Source organism: Panthera uncia, chromosome F2 (genome assembly GCF_023721935.1).
Source record: "Panthera uncia isolate 11264 chromosome F2, Puncia_PCG_1.0, whole genome shotgun sequence".
Taxonomy (NCBI): domain Eukaryota; kingdom Metazoa; phylum Chordata; class Mammalia; order Carnivora; family Felidae; genus Panthera; species Panthera uncia.
In genome coordinates, this window is record NC_064812.1 from 22,302,225 (window position 1) to 22,323,890 (window position 21,666).

Here is a 21,666-nt window from a genome sequence, read left to right on the forward strand (position 1 = left end):
GCACAGACCAAATAGATGAGTTAAATTGAGATGTAATAGGAACCAACACTTCTGCATCAATCAAATGTTTAATGATGATTGTAGTCTCTGTAATCCAACACATCCTATTCTTTTGGTTTACCATCTTGGTGGAGAGGAGGAATTCCAATAGCTTCCCCTTGACTCTTCATAACCTAATGACCCTTAGTCCATAAGTAGGGAGCTAATATGGTTGCCTAATATGTTTTTAACAATAATACATTCTGGAACTGGGGGAAAAACATGGGGAGGGCTCATGGGCCCACTGAGCCCAATGTGATTCAAACTGAGCCTATAACTCAACTTATCACCTGACCACCATAAATCTCCACTTTGAATGTCAGACCAGCAACATACGGGTCCCTAGCAGTTAGCATCAGTTGAGAACCAGTATCTAATAATCCCCCAAAAGTCTGGGTGTTTCTATTTCCCAATGCACATTCACTCTAGAAAATGGCCACAGGGAAACTTACAGCAATGCTTCAGTGACCTTCCCCAAGAGAACCCAGCCTCCCCTTAAATTGAAGGGCTCTGGGCCTCTGAACTGGTTTAGGTCTGGAAACTGGATGAGAGGCTATGGCTATCCTTTCTGATAGACTTGACTTCATTTTCACATATTTGACAAATATGTATTAACACAGCCTACTCTTAGGATACTCTTTTTTTCCCCTATACATTGTCATAAATATTATAAAGGAAAACCAATGATCTAGTAAGTTCTCACAAAAAATGCAATCGTAAAAAGTACTTCACGGCTCTCTGCTCCTCCCCGTTCGACAGACAGCCGCATCTTCTGGTGCAGTGCCAGCCGCGTCCCTAAGACACGATGGTGAAGGTTGGAGTCAACGGATTTGGCCGTATTGGGGTGCCTGGTCACCAGGGCTGCTTTTAACTCTGGCAGAGTGGGCATTGTCACCATCAATGACCCCTTCATTGACCTCAATTACATGGTCTACATGTTCCAGTATGATTCCACCCACAGCAAATTCCACGGCACAGTCAAGCTGAGAATGGGAAACGCGCCATCCATGGAAAGCCCATCACCATCTTCCAGGAGCGAGATCCCGCCAACATCAAATGGGGTGATGCTGGTGCTGAGTATGTTGTGGAGTCCACTGGGGTCTTCGCCTCCATGGAGAAGGCTGGGGCTCACTTGAAGGGTGGGGCCTTCTGCTGATGCCCCCATGTTTGTGATGGGCGTGAACCATGAGCAGTATGACAACTCCCTCAAGATTGTCAGCAATGCCTCCTGCGCCACCACCTGCCTGACCCCTCTGGCCAAGGTCACCCATGAACACTTTGGCATCGCGGAAGGACTCATGACCACAGTCCAGGTCATCACTGCCACCCAGAAGACATGGATGGCCCCTCTGGGAAGCTGTGGCCTGATGGCCGAGGGGCTGCCCAAAACATCATTCCTGTTTCTACTGGTGCTGCCAAGGCTGTGGGCAAGGTCATCCCTGAGCTGAATGGGAAGCTCACTGGCATGGCCTTCTGTGTCCCCACCCCCAATGTGTCCATCGTGGATCTGACCTGCCTCCTGGAGAAAGCTGCCAAATACAAAGACATCAAGAAGGTGGTGAAGCAGGCATCAGAGGGCCCCCTGAAGGGCATCCTGGGCTATGCTGAGGACCAGGTCATCTCCTGCGATTTTAACAGTGACACCCACTCTTCGACCTTTGACGCTGGGGCTGGCATTGCGCTCAGTGACCACTTTGTCAAGCTCATTTCCTGGTATGACAATGAATTTGGCCACAGCAACCAGGTGGTGGATCTTATGGTCCACATGGCCTCCAAGGAGTAAAAGCCCCCTGGATCACCAGCCCCAGCAAGAGGAAGAAGAAGAGAGAGGCCCTCAGCTGCTGGGGATTCCTTGCCCCAGTTCAGTACCCAACACACTTGAGAATCTCCTGACCTCCAGTTTCCATCCCAGACCCCCTGAAGAAGGGGAGGGGCTTGGGGAGCCCTACCTTATCATGTACCATCAATAAAGTATACTGTATCAAAAAAAAAAAAAGTACTTCACAACTTCTTATTCAACACGTCTCTGGAGGCAAGGGAAACAAAAGCAAAAATGCACTACTGGGACCTCATCAAAATAAAAATCTTCTGTACAGCGAAGGAAACAATCAGGAAAACTAAAAGGCAACTGACGAATGGGAGAAGATATTTACAAATGACATATCAGATAAAGGGTTAGTATCCAAAATCTATAAAGAACTTATCAAACTCAATACCCAAAAAACAAATAATCCAGTGAAGAAATGGGCAAAAGACATGAATAGACACTTCTCCAAAGAAGACATCCAGGTGGCCAACTGACACATGATAAAATACCCAACATCACTCATCATCAGGGAAATACAGATCAAAACCACAATGAGATACCACCTCATACCTGTCAGAATGGCTAACATTAACAACTCAGGCAACAACAGATGTTGGCGAGGATGCAGAGAAAGAGGATCTCTTTTGCATTGTTGGTGGGAATGCAAGCTGGTGCAGCCACTCTGGAAAACAGTATGGAGGTTCCTCAAAAAATTAAAAATAGAACTACCCTACGACCCAGCAATTGCACTACTAGGCATTTATCCACAGGATACAGGTGTGTTGTTTCGAAGGGACACATGCACCCCAATGTTTATAGCAGCACTATCAACAATAGCCAAAGTATGGAAAGAGCCCAAATGTCCATCAATGGATGAATGGATAAAAAAGATGTGGTATATATATACAATGGAGTATTACTCAGCAATCAAAAAGAATGAAATCTTGCCATTTGCAACTATGTGGATGGAACTGGAGGGTATTATGCTAAGTGAAATTAGTCAGAGAAAGACAAAAATCTTATGACTTCCCTCACATGAGGACTTTAAGAGACAAAAAATATGAACACAAGGGAAGGGAAACAAAAATAATATAAAAACGGGGAGGAGGACAAAACAGAAGAGACTCACAAATATGGAGAACAAACTGAGGGTTACTGGAGGGGTTGTGGGAGGGGGGATGGGCTAAATGGGTAAGGGGCACTAAGGAATCTACTCTTGAAATCATTGTTGCACTATATGCTAATTTGGATGTAAATTTTAAAAAAATAAAATTAAAAAAAAAGTACTTCAAATGGATTCATATTCAATATTATTGATAAACCTTATGTCTTGAAATATTAGCTAATGAAGCCCTTTAATGGCAAATATTTTACAATATTTTATCTTCACTATCCTTTACATTTTGGGTTTTTTTCCTGTGTATATTTTATAATGTACAGTAATAAATCTACATGGTTTATAAACATACATTTATAGGTAGACACACAATTCTTTTACTGACAAGGATATATGATTAAATGTTCAGAGGCCACCAATCTAGGTCCATATGAGAAATCAGTTCCTAAGCTCAGTCCAGACACCCAATCCTTTGCCTTTATTCCTACTTAGTTCTGGATCTGAAATTATATAGAGTTACACCAAATTACTGTATTTTCTCATTTACATCTAAACTAAGAATTCTTAAGAAAAGTTACAGCACAATGACATATTTTTATAACATTTTAAACAATACAAACTATTCATTCTCTCCATTCATGAAAATCTATTAATTAAACCTGTCAAATCACAGCCAACTTGCCTTACTAAAGGCAAAGACATAAAATATAATATCTTAACTCTATGCATAAATAGAAAACAGATAATCTTTTTACTTTTGAAACTTGGCTGTTCCTTAATGACTTCTAGCTTCAATTTACATACTTGTGGGGGATGAGAAATGGCTGTGGGGCTTCGAAAATGTAGGTAATACAGAATCCTCCCCAAACTCAACTACAAATACTTCTTTTTGAAGTGTTCATAAAAAACAGCAATTTTCTGAAACACTGTTGTTGAGTCTGGCAAACTTCAGAGTTCAAAAGCACATGTACTCTGCCTTTATCCCCAACAAAGCTAGCAGCTACCCTCTAAAGCAGGGGTTGTCAACATTTTCTTTTCCCCAAACTGCAAAACGGATTACAATCACATGTGTATACATGGTGCCATGCCCTCTTCCCTAAGTTATTATAGAAAAAATAAAGCAAGTAGAGTTAAGGATATCTGGGGTGGTGTTATGAGGGCACTGTTCACAAAAGATTGTAGTACAAAGATAGGAGATCCTTTCGTTAAGATATTTCTTAAGGTAATATGACTAATATCAAAGTTTTAAAATATTGAATACTATATTTTGTAGTACATTGTATTTTTAATATGTTAATTGAAAAAATTACTATTTTATAAAAATAAGTTGACTTTTCTAGCTCTCCAGTTCAGACACTCTTATTAGGTGACTAGATAGCACTGGTAAGTAAGTATTTTGGGTTCCTGGACCCAATTTCAATGTGTATTGGCAGAGGTAGTTTTTACACATAGAATAAGCAGTGCTCTGACACCAACAATTCAACTCAACTCTGACATTATTTACCTGGAGATAGATAGCATCAGATCCCACGGGTTAAGGGGTCAGTCCTTCAAGACTGTTACCTCCTCTCCCCTCACAACACACTTCAGACCCATACAGGCTGTTACCTGCTCTTCTGACGTCTGGCTATAAATCTTAAAATTCCCACGACACTCTTCTCCATTCAATTAATTTGCTAGAGTGACTCACAGAACCCAGAGAAACATTTTACTTACTGCAAGTTCATTATAAAAGGCTATTAACTCAGAAGCAGCCAGATGGAAGAGATGTACAGGGAAAAGTACGGGGAAAGGGCAGGACCTTGCAAGCCCTCTCCAGGTGGGTCACTCTCCCCAATCTCCACCTGTTTATTAACCCGGAAGCTCTCCAAACCCTGTCCTTGTGGGGTTTTATAGAGGCTTTATTACATGAGCACAATTGATTGAATCAGTGGCCATTCTCCTCTCTCTCCCCTCCCCAAAGGTTGGGGGTGGGGTGGAGACTTAAAGTTCCAACCCTCCCATCACAGGATTGGCTCCAAAGATAACCAGATGCCATCCTTAGATGTTTTCCAAAACCATCTCATTAACATAAAAGACACCTCTAAGCTCTCATTAGTTAGGAAGTTCCAACAGTTTTTTGGGAGCTGTGAGTCCAGAACCATGAATAAAAAAACAAATATATATGTACTTATTATTAATAACAATATCACATTAAGTTTTGTTAAAAAGAGAAATACCTAATAGTTATGCATTTTAGCATATTGAAAATATCGTTTCACCTGCTTTATCACTTTGTCTACATTTGACCCAGTAATCCTCTTATCATTGTTGACGAATTTTTTTCTTCTTCACAGGAACTATACAGCTATATTCACTTTTTCCCAGTATCTTTGCCTTCTTTTTAAAAAATGTTCCTGTTAAGAAAAAACAGAAACATGAAAGGACAACCCAAGCACTAAGCTGGCTTGCCTACCCCCGTGTGTTGTTCCTACTGTCGTTAAAGCTAGAACTTCACTGTCAATCCAGAAAAACATCTCTGAATTCAACTGAGAATAATATTTCTGTAGAAAAATTTAAATGGTCTCAAATTTAAGAGCAGTTATTTTAGTCATTAACAAGAATTTATTCATGATGTACTTCATACCTGATCATGACACTCTAACGATACAGATTAAGAACCGCTACTCAGAGGTGTCACAGGCAGCACAAAGTCAGGGGCTAATGGGCAGATCCCACCTTTTCCATATTATACTTCAAGACCTCAGCACAGAAACACTGTAATTTTGGTCTGATGGATGATTAAAACACTTGAGAAAAGGGCTGAAAAAGATGACTTGGTTATTCAATTCCTAATAGAATCGGCCCTTAAAACATCTTATAAACAAAATATAAAATGTATTTACTACATAATCTGTTATTTTAAATTCTGGTGACCCTTTAGACACCTTTTTAAAAAAATTTTTTTAATGTTTACTTTTGAGAGAGAGACAGAGTGTGAGTGGGGGAGGAACAGAGGGAGAGGGAGACACAGAATCTGAAGCAGCCTCCAGGCCCTGAGCTGTCAGCACAGAGCCCGATGCAGGGCTCGAACTCACAAAATGTAAGATCATGACCTGAGCTGAAGTCGGATGCTTAGCAACTGAGCCACCCAGGCGCCCCCCCCCTTTAGACACGTTTTATTTATTTATTTGTTTATTTGTTTATTTATTTATTTATTTATTTTTAAAGTTTATTCATTTTTTTAAATTTTTTTTTAACATTTATTTATTTTTGAGACAGAGAGAGACAGAGCATGAATGGGGGAGGGTCAGAGAGAGAGGGAGACACAGAATCTGAAACAGGCTCCAGGCTCTGAGCTGTCAGCACGGAGCCCGATGCGGGGCTCGAACCCACGGACTTCGAGATCATGACCTGAGCCGAAGTCAGACGCTTAACCGACTGAGCCACCCAGGCACCCCTAGACACGTTTTAAATCAGATATTCATAGTCTATCTTAAAGAGAGTGTTATTTTGGATTTTTTACTCTTGAATTTAATATTTGCTTTAAAAGAAAATCACCCTCCCTGTTGGACAAATGAAACTCAAATCTGTTTGCTTCCCCTAGGGCCTTATAAACAATTAAGAGACTCCAGGGGAATTAAGTGAAATGATCTTCAATCAAGAATTATCTTACTAGGGTGCCTGGCTGGCTCAGTTGGAAAAGCACACAACTCTTAATCTTGGGGTCATCAGTTTGAGCCCCCACGTTGGCTTAAAAAAATTTAAAGAGAGAATTATATTGCTAGATTAATGCAACAAATATGAGGGTAAACACCTGTGGAGCCTCACAAAATGTACTTCCTACACACTCCATGCTTCACTACAGCAAAAAAGAAAACTGAGAGGAAAACAAAGAATCTAAGAAACAAATAACAAAGTAAATTTCTGGATAAAGGCAAGAAATGTCTGGATGACAGCTGAGAAACATACTTTGAAAACTTTTCCACATTGGAGGACAGAGGGCTGTAGAATTATCTCCAGGGGTGAGGAATTACCTGGTATTGTTGCATCCACACGACTCCTGAAACAGAATGCTACGGGCACCAGTGACAGTCACAACAAAGTTTATTATAATGAGAGGCAAGGCCGACAGATCGGGACCAACACTCTTGATAAGAGTGCGGCCCCGAACAGCCGGGGACAGAGTTTTTATAACCGATCACATCGTTTTATCATCACCTGGGAACAGAACAAAGAAACAGGTTCCAGATGAGTTAGAAACAGTTGCCTAATGAGGTGTTTACTTTAGACTTTCTGCCTCTAAGTTGCAACCAGTGGATCTCCTTGACACTGCCTCTGATGCTCTTTTCTTTGAACTTTTGTTTCCTGAATTGGTAAAGCCTAATTTACAAGGGTATGAGGCGTAGTTTACCAGAGCAAAGCAAGGCTGTTATCTCTTAACCTTCAGTGTCAACACAAAGCTGTTATTTTTCAAGCTAAGCATTAGCTCTACACTACAATTTAACCCTTACAGTATTATACAGAAAATTGTAAGTTCTGGGGCACCTGGGTTAAGCATCCAACCTTGGCTCAGGTCATGATGTCACAGTTCATGGGTTCGAGCAACGTGTCATGCTCTGTGCTGACAGCTCAGAGCCTGGAACCTGCTTCAGATTCTGTGTCTCCCTCTCTCTCTGCCCCTCCCCCACTCATGCGCACATGCTCTGTCTCTCTCAAAAATAAATAAACATTAAAAAAAGAAGAAAATTCTAAGTTCCTTTAACACAGTTATTAGAGAATGTGGCAAGACCCAGTCAGATGCTAAAAGAAAATGAGGACATTATAAACTTTGGAATAACAACATAGTGTAAGAAATAAATTCAATCATAGCATGCTACTTGGGTCAGTGGTGAACAAAGTTTATAGTCATAATAAAAAATACTTTGAGATGTATAAAGATTGAAATATTAATATATTAGAAAAATGAAGGAGTAATACAAGTAAGCAAAATTTCCACTTTCTAGTAGAAAGTCAAATACTGGATGGACCAAAAGACAGCACCATATTCATATTATTTGAGAATATAAATTCTACAACCACTACATGAATGAGGAATGTTCCACTGTAAATGTGAAAAGGGACGCCCACTTTGTCACAAGCCTTTTGTATGATTTGATTTTTTTACATGATTTGCATATCCTGGGGGTACGGGGCCAATGGTGAGATAGAAAAAAGACAAGATTTTTACATTGAAGAACAATCTCCAAAATGCCTAAACCCATCCACTCTGAGTTGTTTTTATGAATAATTTTAGGCAAAGGCCTATGAGTCAATATTTATTTACAAAAATAATAGTCTTTTATTGTAAGTACTTCCACAGTTTTAAAAAGAAATTTACTTTTCACATTTAAATGTCTTTAAAAGTATTCAAAGGATTATCATTCTGCATTCTTCTTTTCAGAAAGTACTTTTGAGGTAGATCTATTCCGGATTCTTTTTCTTTTTCTCTTCTTTTCAGAGGCAGATGATTTTGTATCCTGTGCTCTTTTCTTTTTCTTCAAACAGCTAAGAGGATTGGGGCCACTTACTTTCTTGTGTTTTTTCTTTCTCCTCTGTTCAGGGTTTTTCACTAAACCCTTTTCTTCTTTGAGTTGCTTGATACTTTGTTTCTCGTGCACTGAGACAAGCTGACCTGACTCTACTGCTTTAACAAAAGCAATTGTTTTGGGAGAAGGTTTGTCCAAGACAATAGTGTTCTGAATAATAAACATGAGAGGGACTCCAGGCTTTTTCTTCACTTTCATAGACAAATTCTGATCCTATTAAAAAGAAAAATAGCACTATTCAGTTCAAATATGTCAATTAAATAAGATGCCTTAAGTGGAAAAAATAGAAGAGATCACAAATTTTACTTTTCAAATTGGTATGTCTCACTAATAGAGTAAATTTTATGATTAAAAAAAAGGAAGATAAACAAGAAATCTGAGCACAAAGAGATAAGTGGCAACAATGTGACACTGGATCTATCAAGATTCTACCACCAGGAATTACAAACTGTCACAAAGGTAAGAATGTTAGGCAATGCCCCACTTTCTACTCTAAGACATGCTTCAAAAAGGGTCAAGAATGTTCAGAGGTTGAAGGGATAGAAATAAAATAAGAATTCATGGACTCAGATTCTAGATTCAGCTCTGCATCTAATTTAGTGATTTTATAATTCTAAAAGAATATGTAACCAAATCTGTATGTATGTGAACTTCTTCATTAATACCAACCCTGAAAGTCTCTCCTTCCCCTCCTGGTCTTTAAAAGCCAGAAACAGTTCTATACTGGTGGTACAATTTCAAATAATATAAAACACGACTTTTTGAGAACTAGTATAAAATACAGGAACATGCAAAAATACTGATGAACACAGAATGTAAAATATTTGTTCCACTTCTCTTCAAGAATGCTGACACATATCATCACATCTTTTTGTCAATAACTATTAAAAAAATACTTCAGTAATTAAGAAGAAAAATCAATATGCTTAAGGTTCTCTCCTCAAATTCTCTAATGGCATGACAACTGCTTTTATTGACTGCAAATCAACTTAAAAGACTGTATTTTAAAAAGTTGAAACATTCTATCAAACCACTTCCATCTAATTTTTTCTGATTATAAGCAGCTCCATATGAAATAGAAACAGAAATGATTAAAATTGACTCTAATTTTAAAAGCAGTATCACCTGTGTTGCCACAAAATAATGATGAGGATTTCCCTCTTCCACCATGGAGAGCAGACATTCTGATCCACTCACTGGATTCTTGAAATGGGGACAATTTCGGACTTGGCATTTTTGTGCAATCAGTTTTGCCCCATATAAGTCTTTTCCCAAAGTTTCTAACTCTTTTAACACACACCTGAAAAAAAAAAAAATGTTATTAGCAGCTCACAATTACAACATACATTTCAGTGTTCACAGAAGTATAGAAAAAGTCAGTTTTTACGAAATTTAAACTATACCATCACGATCTGAATGTGTTATGTGTTGGCCCCAAACATATGGTAGCCGTATCACTCTTTAAAAACCTGGAAAATATTTGGGGCACTGGGTGGCTCAGTTGGTTAAGTGTCTGACTCTTTTTTTTTTAAATTTTTTTTTTCAACGTTTTTAATTTATTTTTGGGACAGAGAGAGACAGAGCATGAACGGGGGAGGGGCAGAGAGAGAGGGAGACACAGAATCGGAAACAGGCTCCAGGCTCCGAGCCATCAGCCCAGCGCCTGATGCGGGGCTCGAACTCACGGACCGCGAGATCGTGACCTGGCTGAAGTCAGACGCTTAACCGACTGCGCCACCCAGGGGCCCCAAGTGTCTGACTCTTGATTTTGGCTCAGGTCATGATCTCACAGTATATCCGGGGTGTGGGCGTAGGGGTGGGGTGACAGCGCGCGGGGCCTGCTTGGGATTCTCTCTCTCTCTCTATACCTCTCCCCTCACTTTCTCAAAATAAATCAACATTTAAAAAATAAATAAAAACCTGGAAAACACAAACACCAAGTTGAAGGAAAAACGGTTAAATCTACTGAGCATTTATTATGTGTCAGGCAGCATGCTAATTGCTCTTTACATAAATTCTTGCTTCAATCTCAAAACAGCCCTATCAGGCACCTAATTTGAAAGTTATCCTTATTTTAGAGTACCTCACTCTGAGAGATTCCAAGTAACATGCTCAAACACAGCTCATAAGTGGTAGAGTCGAAATGTGAATCCAAGTAGTTGACAACAGATACCTTGCCCCAACCTTAGCGCTAGATGCTTCTACTTCAAGTACAAATTGGTACACCTTTAAACGATTCTCAGTACAGAGAAGTAAAAATTTAAGTCATCGGTTTAATAACAATCACAACTTCCTTTTTCTCTCTGCGTTTTCATATTAATATAAGCCAATGTTTTTTAAAATGTCAGCTATAAACTACCCATATCAAAATGACACAGAGATAACAAACTCTATTAATTTCTACTCCTTTTCACATCCCCAAATCTGCACCTCTTGAGGAGTCAAATGTCAGCATTTTAATAAGCTCTCCAGGCACTTCTTCTATCACACTAAAGAAAAAAATAAAGAGAATAAAAAATTATGAGAACTACTTAAAGATTTCTGAAACTCCAGTCAGCCCTTGCCAGACTCTACCTTGCCTCACTCCCTTTATCATCCATTTAGTTTTGTTTAAGAAAAGAGATTTTGCTTTCTATTCATCAGTTTTGAACTTTTTGGAGTTTCAGGCCCAAACTCCCATGTATTTACTGGATATTTCCTACGGATGTACACCATCTCTTCAAATTCGTGTCTAAAATCATGAAGATTTAGATCAAGAAGCTCCTGGGTGTAAGTCAGAAATCCTAACTGACCTTTTCTTCCTCACCCATAACCCTACCCCATCGGCTGTTGGTATCTGTCTCAGGAATGCCTCTTTGTAGAGCCCTTGGGCTCCAGCCTTTCTTCTCTGAAGTTTAGGCTCCCATTATTTCTTGATTGGACAACCACAAAACGAGTTCGCCGGTCTTCACCCTCTTGCTTCTCCAACTCAGCCCTCACACTGTTACAATCAGCTTCTCTAAAAGACAGTTATCAGGTCTGATAGCATTTATCTCTTCATGATGCACACCAACAACCGACACAATACTATGCTTTAAAATAAGCATAGTACGGGTGCCTGGGTGGCTCAGTCGGTTAAGCAGCCGACTTCGGCTCAGGTCATGATCTCGTGGTCCGTGAGTTCCATCCCTGCGTCAGGCTCTGTGCTGACCACTCAGAGCCTGGAGCCTATTTCGGATTCTGTGTCTCCCTCTCTCTCTGTCTCAAAAATAAATAAACGTTAAAAAAAAAATTAAAAAAAATAAGCATAGTACATATGTATATATATTATATATAGAATATATATTATATATATTTTATATATGTACATAATATATATAGCATATATATATATAATATATATATAAAATATATATATATATATATATATATATATATATATATATATATATAAAATAAGGTGGGAGGGTGGATAAGGGAAACAAGATTGGCCATTTCAAGAATTCCCAGAGCTGGGTGACACACACTTAATTATACTAGTCTACTGTTGTGTATGAATAAAATATTCTGGAAGTTAAAATGAATTCTTTAGGGAAAAAATGCTACAGAACATAATTCCATATAGTACTTCCCAGACTTTTTTGTTACAGCACCATGTTAAAAATGTTGGTATTTCTATGGCACAGGGATTAAGGGACAGGTGGTATGTAGCCAGGAGGGATGAACTCAGGGGCACAAGCTAACTAAGGACTTGTCTGGCAGTGCTGAAGGCTAGGGGTAACAAATTGTGGGGTACCTACAACCATTGTGAGGCACTACTTGACTATGGAAAGCAGTTCATGGAGCGGTATATGTGCGAAAAGCAAGCCAATAATATTGTATTCCCAGTAGAGCCCATTCCTTTGTGCGCATGTGCAGGTCTAAAGAACTGGATGGATGGTACAGCACGTTAACAGTGGTCACGGGGTGGTATTACGGGTCATTTACATTTTCTTTTTTTACTTTGTTTTAAAATATAATTTATTGCCAAGTTGGTTTCCACACAACACCCAGTGCTCATCCCAACCAGTGTCCTCCCCCATGCCCATCTCCCACCCTTTTTTTTTTACTTTTTCAAAGTAAATAATCTACAAGGGGAACAACAAAACCCTTAAGTTTATTTTTTTTTTAATTTTTTTTTAACGTTTTATTTATTTTTGAGACAGAGAGAGACAGAGCATGAACATGGGAGGGGCAGAGAGAGGGAGACACAGAATCGGAAGCAGGCTCCAGGCTCTAGGCTCTGAGCCATCAGCCCAGAGCCCGACACAGGGCTCGAACTCACGGACCGCGAGATCGTGACCTGAGCTGAAGTCGGACACTTAACCGACTGAGCCACCCAGGCACCCCAAAACCCTTAAGTTTCTTAATAGTTCCTGTCGTAGGTTCGATTTCCCTTCTTCCCCAGCGTCATTTCCAATTACACCCTGTGCTCTCATCTCTTTTTCAGGCATTTTACAACTCCATTTCTTCATTTAGGAGGTCTTTATCTCTCGTCTGTCACCCAAACTAGTCCTTCCCCTCAGAACTGAAAGGTGTCTGGGCTCAAAAGTGACCTCCTCTATGAAACCTTCCATGAGTCCATCTCCCCACCCCCACCCCCGGGAGGTTCCCAGGCTGAGGAAGTCACAACACGCACGAGTCAAAACGCGCCCGGAAGGTTGGCCGTTTGTCCTGTTCACCAAGTTATCCTCAGTGGCTACAGCCGTGCCTGGCATGGGGCTGGTACTTAATAAAGACAGTTCAATAAATAAATGACCATGGGCAAGCCTCTTAGCCTCGAGCTGTGAATTATCTTTCTGGGATTCGGAGATGTTAGCTCGCAGGGCAGCTGTGACGCTTGAAAATTTTTCATTTCCACTAGAAACAGCTATGCGAATAAGAGCAACCACTTGAAGCGGGTAGATTTTGGATACCAGCAAGTGCTCTCCACACGTCTGATCCTTAAAGCAACCTTATTAGTTCACGGTCTTTTCCTTACAGATGAGAAATCCCAGGCTCACAGAGATTAACTTGCCGGAAGCCACAAAGCTGGCAGGACTGGGACCAAGACTCGAAGCCAGATCGCACTACATAAAGCACGGGTCTCATTCGCCGGGCCAACCACGCGAAGATTCGCAGTGCACTGTACTTTCTACCTACGTGGTAGACACTCGCCTGACCTCCTCAGTGCCTCCACTTCACTGTCAACTCCTCGTGGGTGGAGCGTTTTGCACGTCGTGGCCTCGTCTCTACCACACCCGCACGATCCCCGGGCCTCCTCCCCGGACCGGCCGGGCCCACCTGGTGGTGCACAGCTGCGTCTCCCCCATGAGGTAGCGGGGCAGCTGCTCCCGCAGCTGGATCCGGCCGCGCAGCGCCGCCTGACAGAAGGTACCGTCCAGCAGGATCTGGTACGGCTCGCGGACTCCGAAGTTATTGCGGAAGAAGCCGAGATGCTTCTTGGCGTGTTTCTGCCTCGTGATCTTCATGCCTGGCTTACCGGGACCGAGACCAGGGCACCAGAAGCCCGTAGAAAACGCTTACCCTACTGCCCGCTCCTCCCGGAAATAATGCACCCTTTGCCCCCGGAAGTAAACGCCCCCACTTCTTGGGCACGCCCAGTGGTTGTGCCACGCTCAGACGAGGGCGCGCTTCGCTCCTGGTGTCCGCGCTTTAAGATGTTCGCCCTCCCGGCAATGCGCAAGCTTGCTGCGTTATCGTGCGTGCAGTCAGCCTCTCAAAGATAGGCAGTGTGATGATAATCAACGATAATGTTGAAGCTCAATATGCTGCAGGCATTATTCTAAGTAATTTACCATATATTATGCCCTTTAATGTTGATAATTTTCAAGTGGGGAAAGGAAAGGGATTGGAGTATACTGGACAACTATGGGCAGGTTTGTACTAGTTGCCCTCCCTCAAAGAAGTTAGGCACGTTTGCTAAGGGCACGTGGTTCTATAGTGTTAGAACTGTCACTGGAAGCCAGGACTGAAGTTAAAAGCCGCCTGTAGTTCAAATGATCTTGCTACCCACCAGTACCCATCTCCGCCCCCCACCCCCCACCCAAGGAACTACTGTCACTGAGAGCCAAACTTATGAAAGAAGATAGCCTAACCCTTCGTTAATCAAGAGTTAATCAGAAAATTTTGTTCCCTAGCAGCTAATTGCCAAGCATCCACTTCAATTCAGAACAAGCTAATCAGAGAATGGGGAGAATAGAATTTTGCATTTTTGTCCCAGGTCCTCGAATCTGTCCCAGATCTAGTTCTGGCTATTGAGAGAAAGAAACAACACAGAAAATTGATTTACAAAGTGATGGAGATGTATTATTTGCATTGGGGTTTTTATTTGAAGATATAGGTTTATGGAATTGGAACTAAGAATTTCTATAATGTGTGCCCTGTCCTGATTCCCAGCACATCACTTAGATGGCTGCTTTTATTTCACTGAAAATTAATTTAGGAATTGGAAGCTATAAAATGTTATTATGGGATTGGATGCATGGTTCTTAAGTATAATTGCTCACTGCTTTCCAGGTTGATTCCTCTTTATCTCTGTATGCCAACTCCCTACCCCAGCTATACTCCCACCACAGAAATTATACCACCCCAGCCTTGCAAAAACAATTAAAATATTTTAAAAAAATAGATTGACAGATTTATCTACCACCACCATTCCATTGGATCATATTTCACTTATGATAATTAATAAAGGGAAACCTCACTATAATGGAGATGGGAGCTGGGTAGAGGGAGCTCTCACACCCCACTACTCTTATTCAATAACAGACCCCACAAAGAAGAGACAGACCTTGTAGATGGATACCACTTTACTACCCCAGCAGTAGGAAGGAAGACTTTTCTTATCCAATCCCACCAACAGCCCAGCCAATGAGATACAGTCACAATTTAGCCAATGAGAAGCCACTATACTTCAGGTTTTCAGTTTACTCCAGTGGACGTTTTGTTTATATCAGCCTTCCCAACCTCTAGATTACATCTATAAAAGAGCAGTACCTCTTCTTTGTTCCCCAGACTTGCCTATGGTTTTGGTGTATCTCACTTGTCTGGTACTGTAATTGTTTGCTATTGCTGAATAAAACCATGCTTTTTTCTTGGTGAAATAACGGGCTTAAAGTAACTGGTTTGATTTTTAAGGTTAACTAATGAGAAAAATGTGGTGCAGGACTAGGGCTTTGAGTCCAAGTTGTTTTTTGTGTTTTTTATTTTTTCAATTTTTTTTAACTTACTAAACTATAGCATAATTATTTTTCAAGCTCTATGTATATGACAGTGCCATTTGCATACTGGATCCTTATTTCACAAACATGAAGACGGTTTACAATGGTGATTAGCAACTTTAAAACAGGGTTTTCTACTACAGCAGTGTTTCTCAAAACATAATCCTGGGATATGCAGAAAAAGCTCTTAGGATGCTTGTTTAAAATGCCGATTTCTGATTCTGAACAAGTATTGAAGGATAGGGATACTATTCAACAAGGAATTGCCCTGGGGCGCCTGGGTGGTTCAGTTGGTTAAGCCGCGGACTTCAGCTCAGGTCATGATCACCCACTCCAGGAGTTCGAGCCTCGTGTTGGGCTCTGTGCTGACAAGCCTGGAGCCTGTTTTGGATTCTGTGTCTCCCTCTCTCTGACCCTCCCCCGTTCATGCTCTGTCTCTTTCTTTCTCAAAAATAATAAACGTTAAAAAAAAAAATTAAAAGGAATTGCCTTTAATTACAATCTTCCCAAGTCATTATTATGCATATTAATGTTCCTGAAGATTGGTTTGTAGTAGAGCATCACTGTTCATCCAATAGGATATTTTCAGTAGGTAGTTCACCGAACACTTTCTGGTCTGAGGGTCAATGACCTAATATTAGAACATCAATATTTGGGCACAACCTAGGCACAAGACAAATATTGCCGTTATTTGTTGAACTAGTAAAGATTCTTAAATTATCTTATATCATCTTAAATTATTCTTATAATATCTTTGCTAAAAATTTTAATAGCCATTGAAAATAATTTTGACCTTATGGTCAAACGTCTCAGCACTGCTGGCTACTAGCTCTTTTCTTAGGTCACTTTACTGGACATTTTCCATGCCAAATAGACATTCAGCTCAGGTAGGGAATTAATTTATTTTTCTTTATTTATTTCATGCTCTTCATATTCTTTATTATGTCTGGATCAAATATAATTTATAGTGCGATTTGTTGTGCATGATTTTGAAGATTTTTCTTCATGAAATTTTGATGAAGCCAAGTTGACAGAATGATTTATTTTTGCAAGGTGTGACTAATTCCCAAACAAGACTTTTTCATGAAAGATTCATGGCCTAAATGGAATTAAATAGGTAAACATTAAATACAATTCAAAAAGGTTATTTTGTTTAATTTCATAAATGTTAGTATTCCAGATAATTCACAGAGATTTCTATTGTGAAATTATTCTGCCTTACAATCATATTTAAATATTTATAAACATTTGTTAACACCCACTAGTTCAAAAAGAATACAATGTTCTAACATTATGTAGCTAACATGTGCTCTAAATAGGTAATTTCCCTAAATAAATCATTTAAAACAACTTAGGTAAACTGGTTTGTATTGAGGGCCTGCTAAATCCTTCAGTAGGATCCCCTATGATAGACTGCATCCTGGATTTGCTTACTGTGAATTTTCATACATGGCAGGCAGGCAGTGTTTTGAAGGTTGGATCCAGAGGCCTCTCCTCCTTTTAAAACATTTTTTATGTTTTTCAAAGTACAAAAATGCCTTTTATAACAAGTGCAACAATGGAACAACACAAAGATATTCATCCCTTCTCTCCTTGCTCAGATAACGCACTAACAACCTGCTGTCTTTCAGCCATTTCCCATATTCATATACTTTATACATCATTTGCATACATACATGGAGAGATTTTTACTACTTATGTTATTCAAACATGGCATCATATTTTGTCACTTCTATACATTTTGCTTTTCTCACCCAACAATCCTTGTGGAAATTCTTCCTGCCTCTACACCCCAAGTCAATTGGCATAGTTCTCATTCATTATTTTTAATGGCTGACTGACATTCCCCACAAAATCATCACTTATAGCATGATGTGGCACAGACTGTGAATTGTCACTCAATATCTCTTCTCTCTCTCTCTCTCTCTCTCTCTTTTTTTTAGTAATAGAAATTTGATTTTATTCTGGACATTAATGTGCCCATGGAAAAGAATCTATTTCCCAGCCTTCTGTGTAGCTAAGTATAGTCATATGGTTAAGTTCTAGCCAAGGCTACATAAGAGTAAATGTTACAAAGACCTTCTGGGAAGGCTGTTTAAAAGACACCAACTTGGCTCAGCAATTGGCACTTTTGTTTTTTTCCACTTTCTTCCTTTCTACTCTCTGGAATTTGGATGTGATGAATGGAACACTAGATGCCTATTTTAGTCCATGAGGTAACCTGGAGGATGGAGGCTATGTGCTAAGCTGGAAAGCAGATAAAGGAAGGAATCTATGTCATTTCCAAATCTAGACTTTCTATGTCTGGACTTGTTTTACATGAGAAGAAAAACAAACTTTTACCTTGGTTTAAAAAATATTATTTTAAGTTTTTTCCCCACTTTTGAGACTTTATTTATTTTAAAGCAGCAGTAGGATTACAACAAAATTAAAAAGAAAATACAGAGATTCCCCATATACCTCCAGCCTTTACACATACACAGCCTCCCTCATTACCAACACCACTCACCAGAATGTTTTTGTTGTTGTTGTTGTTTGGTTGATTGGTTGTTTTTTTTTACCTGAGGGTGAACCTACAATGGCACATTCAGTTTCTTTTATATGCAGCCAAACCCACTCCTAACTGATAAAGTTAAAACTACTTGCCAGAATTTTCTTTTGACAGATGTCTTTGATGAAACTTTGATGTTGCTTAGTGTTTGCCAATACAATTACCCTTTCTTTGAACAGGTTCAAAATCTCAGTTTCATATTTTCTGTAAAAGGTAGACTCTTTTTCCAAAGTAAAATAAATTAAATCCTTTTTACTTGCTATAAAAGCTATCTTGACATTTGTTTCTTTTGAAAGTATAAACAATTTGATTTGAACTGGATATGTCAGTGGGATGAATCTCCTGTTGAATAAAGTTAGTTAAATATGAAGAACCCCAACTGCTTGGGCAAGAAATATCAAGGAAATGTTAATGTCAACGTACTTGTCAATGAAAGCAAGCAAGCAGGATTTCTGTCTGTTGGCCCAGCTAGTACCAGTGAGCTCTCCCTCCAGGGTAAATGACAATAAAGAAACTGTCTCTTAGAAAAAAAGTTTCAAGGGATTTCTGTTTGTCAAGGATATTTTTAAACCAGACAGTAATCAGGAAGTATCCACCATTGGTTATCAGATGGCCATAAAATTAGACTAGCAAATTTGCTTGCTATAATAAATAGTCTCTTTGAATGAAATCATACAGAGAACACATATTGCCATGTGAACTAAATTGAAAGGAATTTTCAACTTTTTACCGTTAACAGATCTGAATAGTGCTCTACATTGGGATGTTACTATAAAATGTTTAATGATTTTAATGAAAGTGGTAAAACCAAAAACTGGTAGAGAGGAGGAAAAGTTAAAAAGTGGCAGCAATGTGCAAACTGTTTTACTTTGATGCATAACAAACTGCCATTTGAAATTTAATTAAATCATAACTGAAAGTGGTAGAGAAGTTTGTATTGTACAGGGTCTTTCATTTTAACTTATCAAAGCATTTTAGATTAATGAATCCTTGTAAAATTACTCTAGGTAAACAAATATTATTACTGTTACTTAAAGGAGTTTAAAGATCAAAAATTACGTCAGATTATGGCATTAAAAGGATTTTCTAAAAACACGATTTATTTACATTAAACAAAATGCTGAAGACAACCATTTTGCTCATGCTTTGGTATATATTTTTAAGCAGCAGGAGGACTTCACAGCAGAAACTGAACTACTGGTGGCAAGAAATTAAACAAACTTTCAATAATGCAGTAGAATATTATTTCAAAGTCTCATATTTATAATTAAATCACATCAATACAAGGTATTAGTTACATGATATTATACAAAGTAAAAGTCACTCTTAGAATCCGTGCAAATGTTTTCAATACTAGATCACTTTGTTTTAATATTAGTTGGTAATTCATAAATCAAAATACTGAGATGAGAAAGTCAAATGTTGTTTCTAAAATTATTATTCTAGCAAACATACAGAAAATGCCCACATGCTGGGTCTTATGTATAAATGAATATTATTTTCTTTTTATTGGCTCTCTCTTTACCCTTTCTATTGTTCCTTTCATAGTACTGAACAAATCACTTAGCTCTTCAAACAATAGGCTCACAGTTTCATTCCACATGTACACAGAAGGAAGCATATGATTTAAATTGATTCCAATAAGACTAAAGAGAAAGACCTTTTTTAGGGGGCGCCTGGTTGCCTCAGTCAGTTGAGTGTCCAACTTCGCTCAGGTCATGATCTCAGGGTTGGTGAGTTTGAGCCCCGCGTCAGGCTCTGTGCTAATAGCTCAGAGCGTAGAGCCTGTTTTGGATTCTGTGTCTCCCTCTCTCTCTGCTCCTCCCCTGCTCGTGCTCTGTCTCTCTCTCCCAAAAATATAAACATTAAAAAGAGAGAGAGAGAGAGAACTTTCTACCCCCTTGGTTGGGGAGAGGTTTTCTTTTTCTTGCAATAAACATTAAAAAAAATGAAGTGCATTGTGTCCATTGCTACTGGCAGCAGTTTTGAGTTTATAGGTAGCCAGTCTGTGGACAGAACTAAAACATGTCAGAAGCCAGAGTCAAGAGAATCATAATGACATGGAACTGGAGACTCTATGCTACTTTATTTGGAATATGTACTCCCAACCTAGACATTTAGTTACGTGATAGAGTACATTTCCTTCCTTCTTGTTTAAAATAATTAAATTGTTTTTTGGTGTGTACTTGTTTTTTGTTACTTGCAGCCCCAAGTGACCTAATTGATGTTTATTTGTTAAATCCAGGCCCCCCAAAAATGTATTTTAAAAGAAAAATGACACGGGCACCTGACTGGCTCAGTTGGTGGAGCATGTGACTCTTGGTCTCAGAGTTGTGAATTTGAGCCCCATGTTGGGTGTAGAGCTTACTTTAAAAAATAAATAAATAAAAGGAAAAATGATAGCATTACCTGTATAATACCTTGCTTTAAAGAAATTTAAGATGTTCTGCATATGTTCTTATTTTATCCTGGACAACACCATGAAGAGGCTGGGATGTGGAAGTAACTGTTGCTATTAGCTGCTTTCAACATCTCCCAAAGGCATCTTTTCCACTCTAGTTAAATATTAAGCAAAGTGTTTTGTGTTTTAAGCCCAATGATTTTCTCTGGCCTAATGAATATTTGTGGACTTCTAAACAGTATACTAGCTTCATCCAGAACTTTAGTTTTTCCCTATTTATTTATAATATTTACATGTTGTTTTTATATAATATATAATATAAATATATTTTTATATTATATTATATACTTTATATAATATATCATACAAATATATTATAATATTTATATTATAATATAAATATTGTAATATTTATATGTTGTTTTTTCTGGCTTTGCTTACATCTAATTTTTGTATTGTAGACCTGGCTTGTTAATTATAATGGCACCATATAGTCTCTTGTGGAGGGGTAGAAACTTCCCTTTCCTCCCATTTCTGTAGAATAGGGAGTTTCTGATCCCTTCCTCATGAGTGTCGTTGGAGGGTAGGCTCCTGTTTCTCTCCATTCTGTTACTTGTGACTCCTGAAAGAAGGAAGGGCTAATGTGATATTTTTGGAGATCTCATAACCGTCACATAACCACATCTTCTTCCCAAGGGAAAAAAAGATCTCTGTGCTTCTTTCCTAGAAAATAATGTATACAGAAGAGGTAAGAACATACATTCTTTACAGAATCCTTGGCTGAAAGCTTTGCCTGAAATTTTCCTTGCTTCTTTGTTTCTAATGGACACTAGAAGAGGACAACCCCTGAGCTGTGCATCATGAATATACAGTTACCTCTGAGAGGGGCAGTAAATAGAAAGATCAGATTACTTTCTACCCTCTTCCTTCACACCAAAGCTAG

At 39.1% G+C, this 21,666-nt stretch overlaps 1 protein-coding gene and 1 pseudogene across 1 annotated transcript; one reads left to right on the forward strand and one right to left on the reverse strand.

The window, feature by feature from the left end:
• Positions 1-767: 767 nt before the first annotated feature.
• On the forward strand, positions 768-2,066 carry LOC125924463 (glyceraldehyde-3-phosphate dehydrogenase-like; annotated as a pseudogene).
• A 5,793-nt stretch (positions 2,067-7,859) lies between these two features.
• UTP23 (UTP23 small subunit processome component) lies at positions 7,860-14,103 on the reverse strand. Its single transcript, XM_049632991.1, has 3 exons — positions 13,832-14,103; positions 9,656-9,830; positions 7,860-8,743 (listed from the first exon to the last, which is right to left on the reverse strand). Exons 1-3 carry the CDS (start codon positions 14,017-14,019, stop codon positions 8,363-8,365), a joined length of 744 nt encoding a protein of 247 aa, XP_049488948.1. The 5' UTR covers positions 14,020-14,103; the 3' UTR covers positions 7,860-8,362.
• Positions 14,104-21,666: the final 7,563 nt, after the last annotated feature.

Coding starts and splice junctions, on each gene's coding strand:
- UTP23 (XM_049632991.1), bottom strand. CDS start 14,019: ATGAAGATCACGAGGCAGAAACACGCCAAGAAGCATCTCGGCTTCTTC. Junction 9,831..13,831: donor ACGCAGCTGTGCACCACCAG/GTGGGCCCGGCC, acceptor TTTTTTTTTCAG/GTGTGTGTTAAAAGAGTTAG. Junction 8,744..9,655: donor ATTATTTTGTGGCAACACAG/GTGATACTGCTT, acceptor TCTTTTTAATAG/GATCAGAATTTGTCTATGAA.